Source organism: Pezoporus occidentalis, unplaced genomic scaffold (assembly GCF_034315485.1).
Source record: "Pezoporus occidentalis ecotype Australia unplaced genomic scaffold, CSIRO_AGI_Poc_V1 ctg316, whole genome shotgun sequence".
Taxonomy (NCBI): Eukaryota; Metazoa; Chordata; class Aves; order Psittaciformes; family Psittacidae; genus Pezoporus; species Pezoporus occidentalis.
Genome location: NW_026915116.1, coordinates 197,580 through 216,335, shown reverse-complemented (window position 1 = coordinate 216,335; position 18,756 = coordinate 197,580). Strand labels below are relative to the sequence as shown.

At 45.8% G+C, this 18,756-nt stretch overlaps 1 protein-coding gene and 1 long non-coding RNA gene across 2 annotated transcripts; both read right to left on the bottom strand.

Moving 5' to 3' along the window:
- Positions 1-833: 833 nt before the first annotated feature.
- LOC134168588 (uncharacterized) lies at positions 834-2,013 on the bottom strand. Its single transcript, XR_009966596.1, has 3 exons — positions 1,694-2,013; positions 1,498-1,589; positions 834-948 (listed from the first exon to the last, which is right to left on the bottom strand). It is a non-coding gene; the product is annotated as an uncharacterized LOC134168588 (long non-coding RNA).
- A 1,544-nt stretch (positions 2,014-3,557) lies between these two features.
- On the bottom strand, positions 3,558-18,411 carry MAJIN (membrane anchored junction protein). The gene is made up of 10 exons (XM_062628414.1): positions 18,137-18,411; positions 14,848-14,893; positions 13,521-13,596; positions 12,400-12,525; positions 11,085-11,116; positions 10,186-10,295; positions 8,638-8,692; positions 5,310-5,382; positions 4,751-4,895; positions 3,558-3,909 (listed from the first exon to the last, which is right to left on the bottom strand). The coding sequence occupies exons 1-10, from the start codon at positions 18,235-18,237 to the stop codon at positions 3,864-3,866; spliced, it is 810 nt and encodes a 269-aa protein (XP_062484398.1). The 5' UTR covers positions 18,238-18,411; the 3' UTR covers positions 3,558-3,863.
- Positions 18,412-18,756: the final 345 nt, after the last annotated feature.

Here is an 18,756-nt window from a genome sequence, read left to right as displayed (position 1 = left end):
TTAATCATTGGGTTTTAGTGCTAGTGCAGGAAGTGAGCTTACCAATGGCAATTCCAAATCTGTATTTCTGTGCTTCAGTAAACCTCACTATTTGTGAATCCCTAATTGTAACAGTTCTGATTGAACTCGACTGGATGGATCATGTTCAGTTGGTGATAATCAGAATTGAATCCCAGGTGCCTGCAGCCCCTCTGAGCTCTGAGGACTGGCTGGAACACAACGGGCAGTGTTTTCTGTCCAATCTCTATACTCTCACACCATAGGAAGAGAAGTCAGTGAAGACAAAGACAAAAAAGCTGTTGAGTACCTCAGCCTTCTCACCCATTGTTACTCATTTGCCAGTTGTGTTCTCTGGGGGGGGTTACACTTTCTTTGACCTTCCTGTTCTGACTGACGTACCTGTAGAAGCCCTTCTTGATGCATCCCTGCTGGTCTCATGCCTTCGTTTCCTGATTTCTTACACCTGGGGATCAAGAGCTCTTGTGCTGTGGAAAGCATCTGTAAAACTCTGCCAGCTCTACCCTGTTCCCTTGCCCCTGAGGGCAGTTTTCCAGGGGGTCCTGTTGACTAACTCCTTGCACAGAGGCAAGTTTCCTTTCCTAAAATGAGGCATCTACTCTCCTCTTTGCCTGACCCATATCCCTCAGGACTGTGAACTCCACCAGCGCATGATCACTGCAGCCCAGGCTCTCCAGTTGTGACGTCACTGATGGTGTTTGTGACCTTCAGGTCTAGTAATGCATCCCCTCGGGTAGGGCTATTACCTGGTTTAAGAAGTTCTCAGAGCTTTGCAGGAGTCCCCTGGATTGCCTACAGCTCACCGTGCTACTTTCCCACCAGCCGGCAAGAGGGCTGTCAAGATGATTCCCAGCAGGATGAGAGGCTGTGAGTGCTTCCTGTAAATGGAGTAAGAAGGCTTCATCAACAGGCTTCCCTTGATCCAGTGGCCTGTAGTAAACACCAACCACAAGGTTCCCTTTGTTGCTTCAGTCTGTAGTTCTCACCCATAAGCTTTCAACCTGCTCATGGCGACTCTGAAGAGACAGCTTTTCACAACCTACACATTCTTTGACGTATAGGGCAACCCCTCCCCCCTCTTTCCTCCCTGTCCCTTCTGAACAGCCCGCAGCCACTGATAGCTGCATTCCACTCATGGGGTTCATCCCACCAAGTTTAAGTAATGGCAACAACATCACAGCTTTCTAGCAACATGCAGAGTTGGCTTCCAGCTCCTCCTGGTGTTGCCCGTGCTGTGTGCGTGGATGTAGAGGTACCTCAGCTGTGCCATCAGCCATGTCACTTTCTTTGAGCAACACACCTTCAATCCCCTCAGTTATCAAAAGCAGCATGGTCAGCAGGTGGAGGGAGATGATTCTGCCCCTCTGCTCTGGTGGAACCCTACCACGAGTGCTATGTCCAGCTCTGGAGTCCCCAGCACAAGACAACAGGAACCTGTTGGTGCAGGTCAAGAAGAGGAACACAGAAAGGATGGGGTACCTGTGCTGTGAGGAAAGGCTGAGTTGGGGCTGTTCAGCCTGGAGAAGGCTCCAGGGAGGCCTTAGTGTGGTCTTTCAATACTTTAAGGGGGCCTGTAAGAAAAATGGGGAAAAACTTTTTAGCAGGTGTGTTGTGACAGGACAAGGGGTGATGGTTTGAACTAAAGGATCTAGTTTAGACTCAAGAAATGTTTTACCCTGAGGGTGGTGAGGCACTGGCACAGGCTGCCCAGAGAGCGGGTGGATGCACCATCCCTGGCGACATTCCAGGCCAGGCTGGACAGGGGCTCTGGGAACCTGCTCCAGGTGAAGATGTCCTGCTCATTGCTGGGGTTGGACTGGATGAGCTTTGGATATCACTTCCAACCCGAACTCTTGGACGATGTCACTGTTTTTCCCTGTTGGGTCTTGTTACCTCTGGAGCCCCTGGCTCAGCTCTGTCAGACTTCCTCTGTGCTGGAGTGCACCCAGCCTCGGGCGGAGAGGCAGCCGTTCTGGCAGGTACGGAGGACACGGATCTCTGGATGCCGGGTGGATGCCATGATGGCCACTGACCGAGCCCGCCTGCAGAGCGCTTCCGCACGGCTGCCCCGCCGCGCTCTGGTAACCAGCTCTCGCAGGCCGCTGCTGGCCGGCCGGGGCTGCCGCTGTTCCGTGCGCCGGGCCCGGCCGCCCCCGAGCCGCTGCCCTCGGCCCCGGACCAACCGTTCCGTTAGGGCGCCTTTAAAGCTCCCGCCGCTGCCCTGACAACGCCGCGCTGCCAGCTCCCTGGGTGGCGAGGGGAGGGGAGGGGAGGGGAGGGCTTGTTTCTCTTCGTTGCCCTGGCAACGGCCCTCTTTAGGTGGGGGTTACGTGGCAGGCGGCGGCTGCTGTGCGAGCTGCAGCCGTGCTGCTTGAAACCGGGCTGTGCTGAGGGCGGGCTGAGAGGGACTCGGGCTGCTGGGGGTGCAGAGGCTTACCATGACCCGGCAGTGTACACATGCAGCCCACAAAGCCAACCCTATGCTGGGCTGCAGCAAAAGAGGTGTGAGCAGCAGCTTGAAGGAGGCAATTCTCCCCCTCTGCTCCAGTGGTACTGTGTTTAGCTTTGGGGGTTCCCAGCGTAAGAAGGATGTGGGCCTGTTGGAGTGAGCCCACAGAAGGGTCACTGAGATGCTTCAGGGGCTGGAGCAGCTCTGCACTGGCGAAGGCTCTGGGGAGAAGAGCTGCGAGTGAAGCTGAGGGGGAGCCACAGAGCTGTGTAGGTAGGCAGCCCACAGACACCCTGACACTGCTGCTGAGAAGGGAAACATGGAAGCAAAGGGAATTCCTTCATTTTTCTCCTCTCCCCTGAACAATGTATTTCTTATTCTCCATTTTTCTCAGGCATTTCTGTTTGCATTTTTAGGGCTTTCCATCCCTTATCACAGTTCCCTCCTCAGGTTCATGTGCAGAAGAGGTTTAACCATCCTCTCAGGCAGACCCACTGCACCGTCCTGCATCTGAACAGGTCACTTGTGGTCAGCCTCTGCCTGGGGCAAGAGATGCCTGCTCCCGGCTGGAGTTCTCCCAGTCCTCTTACTGGCAAGAGCAAGCTGAGAGCACCTATACTGTGCAGTGCCTTGCCTTCTCCTGCAAGGAGAAAGTCTGTCTGCCTGGACATGCTCCTTCTGAGGGTGTTGTCAGGTACCACATAGAGTACTGGCAAAGTAACAACTACTTGGTGTTAGGTGTGAGCCCAGCACAGTGCAAGTAACATGATTATGGTGCCTTAGCTCAGGAGATGGCTGAAGAGTGATGTTTGTCGTAAATGCACTGGTGTGATGGCAAAAAGCTGCCTGAGCATCCCAATTGAAATCTCAACTCCCAGCCTCACCTCACTACTTATTGAAGGCGTAAATAATTACACAACTTGTAGTGTGGTGGTAAGAACATAATCCAAAATATTTTCACCAATTTTCATTTTTTTAATGGTGTGAAGCATAGTACAAGAGTCCATTTGATACCAGAAACCTCTGCTTCTTCTGGGAGGAAAAGGACATTTTCTGCCTGCGTGAGATTGATTACCACACAGTCCCAGGGTGATGCTAGTTGATTTTTATTAGAATCTCACAGAATTTTTAATTGCAAAATTCCCAATTTATGACACTCAAGGATCAGAATCTTAAAGCATGTTGCTCTTTTCCCAAGACACTCAAGGTTGTGAAGAAAAAAGACACTTTAACCCAACATCTCCAGTATGTTAATTTGAAAATTAAAAAAGGTAGAACTTCATTTAAAGCATTTCAAAGCTGAGACAAGTAATGTGAAAAGCTGAACAACACAGGAAACAATCCCACCCAACAGTCACCCTGCAAGTTTACTTTTCCACAACTTAGGGCTTCCAGGTCAGTTCTTTCCACCAAAAAGATGCTGTAGTGGTGTCAAGAGTATGCTGGGGAAACAACAAGGAGAACACATTAAGAGTAAATATTTTAAGTATAACAACGTCCACACGAAAGACACAACCCTAGCACAAAATAATACAGAGGAAAATTGAAAGAATAGAGGAAGCATAAAAACTAACTTGTGCCGTAACAGTGGAGTCTCAGCAGTTAATGGCACACATTTCAATTCACAAGAGTTTTCATTTCTCCCACAACTAATTCAACTCCCAGATAAACAGTTCCTGCCACTGTTCAACTTGTGCTGTGCAGTGAACAGAGCACTCTTGGGGGATACAACTTCAACAGCTTTAGAGCAATCTTCAGTTACTTTAATTTTAGTTTAAAATGGTGTCTTTGGGAGTCAAAGTTACATAAGCCACAGTTGCTAACTGGCCAAATAAAGGTTGTACTTAACCTTAACGGGGCTGAAGGTCCACCCTGGGAAGGCCCTGTTAGAAGAGGGAGTGTTTAAGTCCTTTAGAAATGGGGCTGGAGATGGCACTCCTCATCTGATAAAAGCCACATTGTATGGGGGCTGTGGCTGTGGTCAGTAATACTCATGTGAGGGTTTTCTTTTTCCCCAAAGTCTCAGAAGAGTCAGAAAGGTCAAAAAAGTCCCCCAAAAGCTCAGAAGAGGAATATTTACTGGGGATGTTGCACCTTACCACAAGACAAAAGGACACCCCTGCACGTTCCTTTGCCTTGGGAGACTTTGGTATAACCACAGGGAAGAGGGATCCATTCTTCAAGATAAGGCAGAATCATCTGAACTGCCAGGGTCAGGCACAGTCTCTGACACAGTCTCGAACACAGTCGGCCTGCATCTGGTCATAGCTACAGTATTAGTACCTTCTCCAGAACCCTGAGAGACCTCTTCCTTCCAACTCTGTGTCTCCTTTGTTTACCATGCGGTCCATTTGCTGCAGTAGCTGCCCTGCACCCTCAGCGTGACCGGTTGCTCTTCTTTGCTCAGGGTTAGGCACAACAGGTCCCCCTGTAAGAAACAGCAGCAAGAACAAAACCACAAGCTCACTCCCTGCACACTCCCTGCACACCCAACAGCAGATGCTGAGGCTGAAAGGTGTCTCCAGACTGACCAACCTAATGCCTGGCAGGTTTCAAAGCAATCCCAATACAGGCTGACTTGGAGATGAACTCCCATTTCACAGCCCAGCTCTGAAAGCTGTGCACCCCAGCTGTACGGGTGGGAATTCATGATGGGGGAAGACAGCCTCAGTCAAAATCATGGGTGACCTACAGCTTTATGGTCATTCTAATTCTCACTCTCACCTGCTGGAAAACACCAAACACAATTCTTAAAGGAAAAATAGTAATGATGTAATCCTTGCAGCTTTTGATTTGATATGACCAATATGTGAATGAAACAATCTGGGAATTCCTTACTTACAGAAATTCACTTGGCTGTAGTCCATGGTAAGAGATGCTGGACTAAACTCATGCTCATTTTCTCTTGAGGAATTCTGAAAGGAAGGAACCCAGGAACTGTTACACAGTGTAAAATGTCATTGTACAGGAGATTTTTATTTGTTTCTTGCTTTAAGAACTAAATGGCAAGGTCTATACTCTTGTTTCATTATACTTTTTCCTGCTACTATGAGGACTTTCTTCACTAATACATTTCTACCCTCCTCAGGACATTCACAGGTCTAGCATAAGCTGTAATTCATTGAGTAGACTTCAGTACAGCAGCCAGGAAAGGGTAACAGCAGCTATGGCATAGACAAAGATCTGAAAACACATGAACAGAGGTGCTGTGGGAAGTAACAGCCACTAGACAATACAGGCTCCCAGACATTAGCCCTACTAACACACAGTCATAGGAAACAAACAGGGAAGGGACAAAAGTGAAATGCCAGAAGCAAGAGGTGAGCCAGGAATACTCATTAGGAAAGCTATCAGCAATACGAAGGACCACAAACAACACCACCAGCATGGAAGCTTCTTTAAGACACGGAGAAATAACTCTGTCATAGAGAGAAGATAACAGAATAGATCCCCTCCTCAATGGTGTTTCTCTTGCACTACTGAGATCTTTTCAGTTAAGTCTCAGAGCATTAACTAAGTTAGGAAAATTATCTGCAGTGACAGGCTGCGCATCTCTTGGCTCTCTCTTTCATTCTTTCTTTGGCTTCCACTGGGCACTTGGTAAGTGGAAAGACATGCAGGCTCAACTCCAGCCATCCCAACCAGACAGCCTACTGTCAAAATCATAGCCCTAGAAGGCTGAGAAGATGGATGAGAGCTGAAAATGCAATCTGTTGAACACCCATGTGGCTACAGCACTTCTATTTCCTGAACCAGTGCTGTAAAGTCAATCCTACATGTACTGAGTGGACAGATTTCCTTCTTGTTTTATAAGACCCTTCTCAAAGTTGCACTCTAAAACATCAGGTGGATTTTGATCTGAACAAGAGCCTGGAGGAATGATCAGAAGAATCCTGATAAACTACAGGAAAGACTGATGTAGTTTTTCCTAAACCTAATCTTCTTTCTTGTTCTGAAAACCAGAAGAAACCAAATGGAAAGCAACCAACTGGGAAACACATCACAGGAGTACCTGTCTGATCGCCTAAAAAAAAAAAAAAAAAAAAAGCATGTGAAGGAGAAGTCCTCTGCCCATGATTTCATGCATTGCTCATGAAATCTGGTCTGCTATTCATAAACACAAGTTTTGACATCTGGACATCCATCCCTCTCACTGCCCTAACCAGTGCAAATTTCAGGGACAAGCATGTGTTCTGAACAAGGTTTCTCTCACCTGAACTGGTGATTCATTCATCACAGTTCCAGTTTACCTGGAAAGAGCTCAGGACATGTCCTTTCATATTAGCTCACACAATATAAGGTCACAGCGATGTCTGCCACCTACCACATTATTCCTCAGGATCCAACATGCTAACCTGGAGCTCTAGCTTTTAAGGGCTATAATATTAGTTTGTGAAGTCCAATCACTATAAAAGGAGCATTCTGAGGACAGTGGTTAGCATAAAGCAAGGAATAAAAAAGCATTTCAGAGGATGACCCTTATTACCCCACCAAGAGGGTGTATGGAGCACCTGAGGAAAGACAGGAAGGGCATTGTGTAGAGACTTGTCACTAATCCTGCAAAGATAAGCGGAGGGGTGGGAAGGAGTTGGGGGGGGGGGGGAGTGATAGAGGTTTTAGAGATAAATGAGCCTGCTCATTTTAGAGAAATTCTTCTCTACTGAATGCTCCTGAGAGGGTACCAAGCAGTCTCCTTCCTGTCTTGAAAATGTAAGAAAGCCATAAAAAAACCCTCTTCTGAAAAAATACTTTGGGTTTCTGTTCTGGGTTCAGCAGTAGCAGTCATTTTTCTCCTTCTTAGTAGCTGATGCAGTGCCGTGTTTTTGACATTCAGCATGGAAACAACGCTGATAACACTGATGGTTTTAGTTGTTGCTAAGTAATGTTTACTCTGACCAAGGACTTTCTGAGCGTCATGCTCTGCCAGGGAGGAGGGGAAGCCAGGAGGAAGCAGAGACAGGACACCTGAGGACACTATCCACAGAGGTATTCCGTACCACAGCATGTCATGCCCACTATATAAGCTGGGGGCAGTTACCCAGATCACTGCTTGGTCGGGCTGAGTATCGGTTGGTGGGTGGTGAACGGTTTTATTCTCTTCTCTGGTTATTTCCCTTATCATTGTTATTATTGATGGTAGCAGCAGTGGGTTTGTGTTATACCTTAGTTACTGGACTGTTCTTATCTCAACCCATGGGAGTTACATCCTTTTGATTCTCCCCCCACCATCCCTCCGGGAGCAGGGGGCGGAAGGGGGGGAGGGGAGTGAACGAGTGGCTAAGTGGTTCTGAGTTACCGGCTGGGCTTAAACCCTAAACCAGCTTCCTTTGTGGACAATTCCAAGAGAAATGAGTTTGTCTTCTGGGAAAAGACTCTCTCCTAAGAGCTGGAGAGGAGAAAAGGCCAGGAAGGCGATAGTGTGGCAGGGATTTGAACTAAATTTAGAATGACTATCACTATCCAGAAAATGGATAAAATGCACTGGGACATTTGGGAGAATGGGCAACAGCCAGGAGGAGGCAAACAGGGGTGTTAAGGAAAACCCTGTTACCTAACAGGTTTGCCTAACAGCAGCTTGGTCAGAGTAGGCTTCCAGCCTGAGGGCTAAAATAGACTCTTCCCTCCTAACAAAGCCTTGGGAGAACAGTGGGTTTAGAAAGCAATTGTTAATCCCTCTGGAACAATCCCATTGTAAATCTGCCTTCTGACGACATGGTGAGAAAAGTCATGACACTGTTTCCAGAAGAGGGAGATGCCTGCAAGGCCACCTAGCCTAGAGAAAGGACACTGGTCGGTAGTAACAAGTACTCACACTGAAGCAGTGTGAAGGTGTTAGCACCCACTGCTAGCCCTTCATGGAGTTCTGCACAAAGGGGCATCTGAGGTAAAAGAGGACCGGAGTCATGCAGACAAGGCAGGGCATCTTCAGGTCCACCTCTGAGAAGCTGAGAAGCTAAGCTCACCCCTAAAGTTTGTAGCTGGACAGTCAGAAAAGCTTGTTCCATCTCCCTGTAAAACTCATGGCTAAGTCTGTTGAGCAGGAATCTCAAATGTCTTGACATACATGAAAAGGCAAGAAGAATTACCTGAAGGCATCTTTATGCTTACCCCTTTAAGAACCTAGGACTAAACAGAAGCCGCTAGCTCTTCCTGAATACTCTGTAGCGTACCTTTTCAAACCCATGCTTTGCTTTACTCATATGGTGAACATATTCAGCTCCAGTCCTAAAAAAAGTCAGATAAGAACCGAGTTTACAAAAAGTCACAAAAAGGAAGCAAACCTGTAAATGACTACTCCAAGTATTTTATTAGGAATCAGGATTTTAGTACCTCTAGCCAACAAGGTACCCTTAATCTATACTTGTGCTCATGTTTCAAAGTCTCACTTAAAAAATGAAAACATGCACTTGTTCTTGTATTAGGCTTTCTGCTTTTCCAGTAAAACCAACAAACACTTGAAGAGAACTGTTATATGACATAGAAAAGGGGATGAGCAGTGAGTTGAGAAAGCTTGCAAATCCTCACAAAGAGAAGGGCAGGTAGCAAAGAATCACAGAAAGACCCTATTGCAGTCACAGAGCAATAAAATGGCAGAGGAAACTGTGCAGAGAGGTACAAAGTGATGCACATGGGGAAAACAAATCCTGGCTTCACACACCAATAGTGCTCTTTGAGCTGATCAGTATCACTGGGGAGATTCTCAGAACTCAGCACTCTCAGAAAATCCAAGGCAACAAGGGAGATGATTTGACTTGGTCTGTTTATGGCTGTGGAAGGGGAAAGGTGAGAACAAACACTTCTGATCACAGTGTTGGATCTGGGACTCTCTGCCACACACTTGCGAACAGAGAGGAATTTCCTGTTTTTAAAAGCTACACTCTATGAAAGAAAGAAGCCTGCTAGACTATAATTAATAATGGGCCTGCCTCGGAGAGGTAATCAAGGACTAAGCTTGAAGTTATCCACCATAAGCCAACATTGCACCCTCATACTGAAGGAGGCTAACAGCATCCAGAGTTGCACTAGGAAGAGTTTTGCCAACAGCTCAAGGGAGGTGACCCTTCCCCTCTGCTCAGGGCTGCTGAGGCCAGTCTGTGTGCTCTGCCCAGACTGGGCTCCCTTTGTGACTGCAGCTGTGGTCAAGCACTGCAGCCAGGTGCCCACAGAAGTTGTGGTGTCTCCACCCTTGAAGTCCACACAAAACCCAAAGGGACATGTCCTGGGCAATCTGCTCTGGATGACCCTGCTTGAGCAGGAGGGCTTGGACTTGATGATATCAAAGGTCCCATCCAACCTCAATGAATCTGTGAAATCAACAGATAGAGATCTCAGCCTCAAGCTGAGAGGCAGCATCCATCAGCCCACTCAGAGGAACAGGCTGGGGTGCAGGTAGAAAACTGTTGGCAGTTCTTTCCTTGTCATCCCTGGCTTAGGTTTGCAAGCCAGCTGCCAAGTTCTCATCCCACTGTGATTCTATAGATAATGTTAATACAAAGGAGATAAACAGGGAGACCTCTAGTTAATGGCATGGGAGCCTGAAAACATAGGACAACTTTTCTGCAAGTATGGGCAATGCTGCTTAGAGCCTGTCACCTATGAAAGAGAAGGAAGAAGAAAAACGGAGCAAAGGATTACACAGGAGTGAAATATGAGAAAGGTACATGAGACATTAAAAATACTGATATGTGCCCTGGAAGACTATTTTGTAGTTAACTGACCTGTCGATACCCAGCTGTGGGCATGAGGTCTCTGCCTGGACTTCCACTCTTCTCCCCTTCACTGATGCTTGCCCTGCAGTACTTTCTGACACTTCATTTCTTCTCTTCACCTTCAAAACATTGCAAAATTGGCATGGATAAAATTTGATGTTGACTTCTCTATTTTAGAACAGAATTCAGAGTTAATACACGTTCATGTTTTTCAAAATTGTTCATGTTCATACAATGAAAACCAAAAAATGAGTCCAGAGCAACCTTATTCAAACAGAAGATAAGCACTGAGAGGCCATCCACAGAATTATGTTCAATGGTGTTAAACAGGAAATACTGCTCCCCAGGACATCCCTTTTGCTCCATCTTCAGAAGAGGGCCTAGGATATAATTAGCAGGAATGCAGTGCCAGGAGGGTTAGGGGGATTTTTGTTTGGGCATTTTGGACAGAACGTCTTCACTAATTCACTCCATCTCCAGACACTTCCCATATTGAAAACAAGCCTACTCTGAGCCCTCACTAAACAAAAAATTTCCCAATAAGCTTAACATTGTTGCTTCTGACATATGCAGCACCCAGAAAACTATTCTTCTATAGACTCTCACAGACTCTCACTATGAAGAAACCATTTGACAGCTCAGCTCAGACTTGCAGAAAACACATTTAGCTGCAGCCAGCAGGACTCTCAGGTCATTCATTCAGACTCTGATGGAATTGACAGGAAGATTGCTCTCAACTTGGATGGTTCTAGGTGAGAATTCAGTGCCACATAACATTGCCTGCCTGACACCTAGAAACAGGAGATTTCAGCATTGCCTATATATTATATATCCTGCTCCTCCAAGCTATTCAGAATATAACTTAAAAGACAAACAAACCACAGGACAAAACCACACACACAACTTACAAGCTCATCACTGCCCTTGTTTACTTCTTTACCTGTAACAGAATTATTACAAAATTGGTGAATATTTAGGCTGGACATTCTTTAACCATCTTAAAAGGACATTTTTGCATTGCACCTCACTTTCTGAGAACAAGACAAACTACTTAGAAATTATACTGTACTTTGCATACAAGATGCTGATATTGAAGAACTGCAAATACAGCTCTTTCAGAACTAGAATTCCTGGCTATGAATACCACATGTTGATGGGATGGGGAAAGCTGCTTTTCTTGAAGAAATCCAAGGAGTCTTCAGAAGAGCAGAAGGTACTGAAAAATTGTTAGCACCTATGTTCTGTGCACCAGGTGGAAGATGCAAGGACAGCTGAAGCATAGACTCCACAGAATATTGGCCACTACACTTTGATGCATGGGATCCATACATGTTTCAGTGCCCGAAAGTAACAGCACATTATGCTGTGCATAACTGTAGAATAGAAGCATTGCATAGCTATGTGGAGAGGGCAGTTAAAATACCAGGGCAAGGTGTACAGGGAAGGGAGTGAATTCTCCATGTTTAGAAGCTTTTAAATCCAAACACGATCTTTTTGGTAGAGGATGCTACACACAAGCAAATGGGTGAGACTAAGAAATGACTTGTCCATTTTATAAAGGGGACAAGAATATCTACTAAGCAGTTGTAAGAAAAAAACAGCAGCTTTATCCAGGGACCAAAAACCAGAACAGAAAATAGTAAGAATAAACACTCAGTTTTCACAACAGAGGAGGTTAAATGTAGAGTCCCACAGAGGCGTCAGCTGGGGCCTGAAGCTGTTCAGGGAATTCATAGAAAACTGGAAAACAAGACACTAGGGAGGGGACAGCATTTGCTAATTTTACAGAAAACATTATTCCCATTATTACTATCATTACTTAGAAAAACACATTCTTTCATTGGGAAAACAGAAACAAAGAGTGTGAAGTTCAATGTCAACAGACGTAATCAACCCCAAGGAAGAAAAATGTGTTCCATAGACATGTGCTGGCCCCAGCCCAGCCACTGACATTAAAGAATGAAGGTTGGGAACCACTGGGTACTGCTTCATAAAAATACTAGCTGAAGAGTGAGCAGTGACAGAAAAGGCAAAGAGATTCAGGAAGTTTTAGAAAAGCAATACACGCTGTTCTGCTCTGTTTCAAATCCATACTACAGCCATACTGCACGCAGCTTTGCTCCCTCTAATTCAAAGACACAGTAGAGGAAGGGAAAGGGAAAGGGAAAAGACAAGGATCATAGATGCTTCCAGAAATTATGCAAACATACCATACAGACTTACCACAAGGTACGTTTTGCCAAAATGAGTTCAGTTCTAGATACATAGTGCAAATGTAGGGATAAGGCGTAAGATGGACATTCTCATGTTTGAATCTCATCTTCGATACTCTCTCCCATTTACTCAAATCTGAGAATGATGATAAGACTTCAGAACATAGCACTAACATTTCAAAGGAGCAGGAGTTCTGACAATGTCCTCTTGTAAAGCTTCTGAAGTCAGACCATACTGAACACATGTATGAGGGAGCAGATACAACTTGTCAAAATGAACTTTGTAACAACAAAACCTGCATGTGAGAATATTCAAAAATTAGCTTCTACATGCTGATGCTGTGCTATGGCACAAAGCTTTTACACTCCTGTCTTTTGACAGCAGCTATCACCACCGCAAGGTTTAGAGGAGATGGAAAAGAGTGGTGGCTGGTCCTAAAAGAGTAAGGGGGAAGAATAAAACACAGTGAATACTGGGTGGAGGACATTTGTTTCACTTTTACACCTAGACTTCAAAGACTACATTGAAGAGGTGACCCAGATAACTGAGTGACAATCCTGCAGGGTTTGTGTGTTCAAAAGCCTGCTTTAAGTCTTCCAGCTCTCAGCTTAACTACTTCTAGCACAACTCACTCTGTGAGGTGACTTTTGCTCCTCTCAGCCACCTGTGTGGGTACGTAAGCATATATTCACATTCACTCCCACCCAAGAAACAACTTTTATATTCAACATCCCTTTAGGCAACGTAAGACTTCATGGGAATGTTATCCTAGTCTCTCAGGTTCAAGCTAACTTCTTCCTTTACAGACTGAGGACAGCTTTGCAGGTACAACTGATCCTCAGAGGCTCATGGACGTCATTTAATCCCAATGTACCTTGCAAGAAAACTAATGCAGTCTTCTCTCCTACTGAGCCTGTGAGGAGCATCTTACATTTTACTGACCTTCTGAAACCTCTGGTGCCTCTGGTAAAGGCAAAAACTGAGGAGGACCTTCAGCTAACATAATGCTGCAAAGCTCAAAGCAGTTGTACTCCAGCTAAAGACCTGCATGCTTTTGGACATGAACATCAAATTCATCAATGCCGCCCAGACACATGTCATTTCTTTGACAAGTAGGAAAAAAAGGATACATGGGAAAATAGTGAAGTGGTCTGTAGAAAATGGATGCAAATCATCGAGATTTCCAAGGATTACTCGAATCGCTTCCTGAAGAGGCCAAAAAAAGGGAAGAATATTAAGAGTACAGCCACAATTCCACCATCAAGTACAGTTTTGAGGCTTGGGAAAAATTTAAAATTACAGTTTGCACAAATCACAGAAGAGCAGGTTCTAGATATTTTGCTTTTCCTCATCCCCTTCTTCACCCATCACCTTAAAGTGAACTGCACTAACAGGCTCATCGAAATCAAAGCGAGTGAATGTCTTAATCTTGAATTAACATTAACCATTACTACAGAGGGTGGAGGTGTGCTTTTAAATTTAACAAGTTTTACATTTAAGAAGTCTCTTGTTACCAGGAAAACACATGCAGTATTGACCTGTTTTAAAATACAAATATATTCCCCTTTTTCTGGATATTGACCCAATTTGATGACTAGGAACTGTAATTCTGCTCCAACAAAACCCTGCTTCAAAAATGGGAAACTTTTTCTGGTAATACCTTTCAGTATTTTTCAAAAATGAAAAAAAAAAAAACAAACCAAAAAAACCAACACCAAACCATTGATTTCCTGTATCAGTTAAACCCACCACATTTTCTTCAATAATATTTGTAATGCTATTGTTGTACTCTGAAGACTTTTTTAAATGAAGTAACAGGAGCACATTTAAGCAGGCAATAGAGTTGTCTCGTTTCCTCAGGAACGGCAGGGCCTTCTTTCTGTCTCAGGAAGAAGATGACAGGAACAGTTGCCACCAAGCTTGGTCACAAAGTAATGGCACCATTAAAAGAGCCACCACTGATTCCAATAGCCCCACAACTAGGAGGAAAGCATGTACAACTGAGCATTACATCAGTCTCTGTCAAGCTAGCTCACCAGTACTGACACAGCCCCTGGAAAACCAGGGAGTATTGACAGCTAGTCAAGCCTGAGAAGTTAAAAGCAGTGGTCAGGTCTGGGACTAAGAGCAAAACCATGGGCAACTGCTACTGCAGGATTAATCTGAACAGGTATCAGAGAGGGATGGGGGCAACTCACTCAACAAATAGGCATTTTCATTTGTCTAATGCTAACAGTCTAGCTTCTTTGAGATATTTCAATTGTCTTCTATGCTAATGCTGCCTGTCAAGGACAGGTTTCATTTATACCATTTTTTTTACCATTATACTGTCCAGAGAGGTTCCCCATCACTCTCACTCGAAGCACTGCATCTTACAAAATGTCCTCAGTCCCATAACAAAAGATTTGCTCAGCTGAACTTTCAGCTCAGTTTCTGTGAACCTGCTTCATCTCCTACCTCTAACTCCTTGACAGCACTTTCCGTGTTGTCAAAATCAGGATTACTGTGAAACAAACAGAGAGAGTTAGTCCCACCCCAACCAAAAAGCAACAGAGCTATCTTTGTTGTAAAGTTTAAACAACAAAAAAACATCATTCCCATTGCACAGAGAAAATAATAAGTGGGCAGATGAATTCATTCTCCATTATTCCACAGGGACTTTTCTTGTGAATTTTGTGCCCATTTGTATTTTGTGGGAGACCAGATCTTTCCAATCAATTCTCAGTAACCTTTAGGGTTGTTTTCTGACAAGGTGCCCTCAAACCAGCACCTCTGTCTTCCAGCCTATCACGATGTCCTTCTGCTCAAGGGACTACAAGAAGGAATTGGCAGGACATGCCTCTTAATCACCTCCATAGTGCAAACCTGCAGAGAAACAGGCCTTCACAGCACTGGATGCTAGGAGTTGTGTACTGCCTGCAACAAACTGTTCCCAAATATTAGCTACATCCTTTGTAGGACAGCTTCTCAGAAGTTGTTTGCTGTGAGGTGTCAGTGTCCTGGGTTCAGCAGTAGCAGTCATGTTTCTCCTTCTTGGTAGCTGGTGCAGTGCAGTGTTTTGACTTTCAGCTCGGGAACAGAGCTGATAACAAGGATGTTTTGGTTTGGCCAAGGACTTTGTGAGCCTCATGCTCTGCCAGGGAGGAGGGGAAGCCAGGAGGAAGCAGAGACAGGACACCTGACCCAAACTGACCAAAGAGGTATTCCATACCACAGCACGTCATGCCCAGGATGTAACTGGGAGTGAGCCGGAAGGGCTGGGAGTCTGCAGGGTTGGAGGAGGTATTGGTCAGAGCTTGGTCGGGCTGGGGGGGGCGAGTTATTGGTCGGCTGGTGATGAGGTGATGTATTCTCTTCTCTTGTTATTTCCTTTATCATTATTATCATTGGTGGTAGCAGTAGTGATTTGTGTTATACCTTAGTTACTAAACTGTTCTTATCTCAACCCGTGGGAGTTGCATTCTTTTTGACTCTCCTCTCTGTCCCTCCGGGAGTAGGGGGAGGGAAAGAAGGGGGTGAGTGAGTGAACGAGTTACCTTACTGGGTTTAAACCACGACAGTCAGCCAACAATAAAATGCAGAAGGAGAGAGAAGGTCTTACAGAAAATCCAAACACATTAGAAAGTAAAGAAATCACATAAATGTCACTTGGAAATAAGCAAATAAGTGGAGTGCGAGCAATTATGCCATGCAAGCATTCTCTGGTACATGGCTTAGTAAGCAGCCATTCTCATATCCTCCACATTCAGGGTCCCCAGCCAGAACTAAGTCAGAGATGAGAGCTCTCCTTCCTCTTCAGAAAGTCTCTCTCCTTGCCTGGTACAGCATAAGTTAATGAAAGGAATTACATTCCTTTCCTGCAGCGCACTACAGCAGAACAGGTATCACCCACCCAAGACTTATGCTGTGGTCACAAAGTCTTCATGGACCAGCAGGAAAACAAAACTATGATTCAAGAAGGCACGTTGTAATGGTGATAAGAAGAGGGTGGGAAGAACATCCATCCAGGGTCTCCTGACAAGGATGCCAGGCCTGCCATCTGACTGCAGGCCATTCATTGCTTGGGTTGCGGGGCTGGGGAGGAGGGGGTAAATATTGTCTTTTAAGATGAAGTGTAGAGATGCAGAAACAGTCTCATCTTTAAAGAAGGGAAGAACCTTCCTTGTTCCCTGTTTTTTTTTCTGGGAATTCAGGAGACCTTCAGTGAAGTTGACCTTGCTCTAGCAATATGCATATGTAGATGATTAGCTCTGTGATCAGCTCTTGCAACTCTGTCAATGTTCTTTTGGAAACCTGGCCTCAGATTAGTCACCATCTTATTGCAGGCAAAAGGAGTTTCACTTCCCAAATCTGCAGGCAGACTGATAGCATTGCTTTGGACATAAGGCTATGGATGCAGTTAGGATTTACTCCTTCACTCTCTCTTAGGATCTGGGAGTGAATCCAGATGCTCTGAATAAGCACCCCCACTCACCACAACCATGACACAGTGAGGAAGTTTCACAAGTTTTGCTGTACAAGGAGTTGCTTTTGCTATACTGGACCATGCTGACATGAAGACATGAAGACAGACTTGACAAGCTCACTATCAATTCCAGAAATTACTGTGAAACACAAAAGGTACTTCAAAAGTCTCACCCCCTGCTCCCTCAAGTCTACCAATGAATTGCAATGCACACGAGACATGCAGGGGTAAAGAGACTCAGACAAAGGCAGCGCTCTCTTGACCACCACATCAAACACCCACAGGCTCTTCAGAAGCATGTGCACACTACCAGCAGAGCCTTCCAAAGGGATTACACTGAGGGAAAGAGCTCAGTTACAGACAAGAGCAACATTTCAAGGATCTTTTGAACACCACACAACACCATCAGACAACACATCTTCCTTTCCAAAGTGAACAAGAGAACAGAATGAGGAAGGTTAATCCTCCTGTATGTGACACTGTTCCAGGAAAAATGCTAAGCAAAGCTAAAGAAACAATGGTGTTCTACTTCATCCCAAAATAAAGTCATGCAACAGCGTTTCAAAGACCCAGCCTACTTCCACAAAGGAAAAAGGAGACAAGTGTGGCAAGAGATTTCATGTAGCTTCAGATCTAGAGACAGCCTATTTGGCATGATGCTGCCAGAGCAGCTCAAACTTCTGCGATTATAGATCACAACGTCCAGGATTCTGAGTCCTCTCTCAAACTAAAACTCCAGAACCCCTTGAGCTGGTCAAGGTTTTTCCCACTTGCAAAGCACTTGCCCATCATCATGAATGCCACATTTTGATTTGCTTGCACACATGCCTTTTGCTTTACTTATTAAATTGTCATTATCTCAACCCACGGGTTTTCTTACTTCTACCTTCCAGGATCCTCTCTCTCATCCCACTGTGGGGCAGTGACTGAGTGACTGTGTGGCATGTAGGGGTTGAATAACTGTAAAGGCTGGGGAGCTTCTCACTTAAACACTTAGAAAATTCAAAATACTGTCAGGAAAAGCAGCCCCTTCACCCACTGCAGCACAAACTCCACATAAGGCAGTGAAATGAGAGCATTTTTACAGCTCAATTTACTCTCCCAGGCCAGTACCCAGCATGGGAAAGTACAGGAGCAGTTTTTAAGTGACCACTTTCAGTTTCTGTGAAAGCAGGCAGGAAATGAGGAGCTCCCGAGATCTGAATTTGGGGTTTGATCTTAACTCGCTGCTACATGCTGCCATCAGACTGCAGGTTGCCTTCGCAGCTTTACCATGCTTACCTGCTGAAGTGGCCATACCGGATTTTAAACTTGTACACACGCCTGCCTGCGTGAAGAAACCTTGTTTCAGGCAACAGACAGGTAAATGGTTTCAATGGCATCTTTCTCCCTGAATGCCAGCCTAGAGAAGGAGGAGAGTCAAAGGGAAATTACTAAATCTTCACCAGCTCTCTCCTGTCACACAACAAAAGACGAAAGCAGCTGTCGCACTAGAGGAAACGCGCAGAGCGAGCACCCCTCCTGCAGCACCTCCCTCCAGCCGAAACATCACCGGGCCGTGCGGGTCGGTGGAACCGGGTGTCTGCAGCACGAGCAGCGGACAGGCTCGAGCTGACACCGCGCTGCCTCCAGCCGCGCTGCTCTGAACGGTGCTCCCGGCGGCCCTGGAGCTTCACGGGCCTCTCGCTCCCGGGGCTCCCCCAGGCAGTACCGTGCCCTTGTCCGTGACCGACGCCAGGCTGTGGGGGAGAGGAAGGACCCCCTGCGTGCTCGGAGAAGGCCGGGACCCGTTGAGGACGCCGGCCTAGGGCCCCGGCAGGCAAGAGGGGAGATGTCGCCACCGCCTCAGCTCCGCTGCCGGCCTACGAGGCCCCCGGTCAGTGCGCGGCGCCGCTGAAGGG

Coding starts and splice junctions, on each gene's coding strand:
- MAJIN (XM_062628414.1), bottom strand. CDS start 18,237: ATGCCATTGAAACCATTTACCTGTCTGTTGCCTGAAACAAGGTTTCTT. Junction 12,526..13,520: donor CCACTTCACTATTTTCCCAT/GTATCCTTTTTT, acceptor CATCATTCTCAG/ATTTGAGTAAATGGGAGAGA. Junction 8,693..10,185: donor CCACAGCTGGGTATCGACAG/GTCAGTTAACTA, acceptor GACTTTTTTTAG/GACTGGAGCTGAATATGTTC.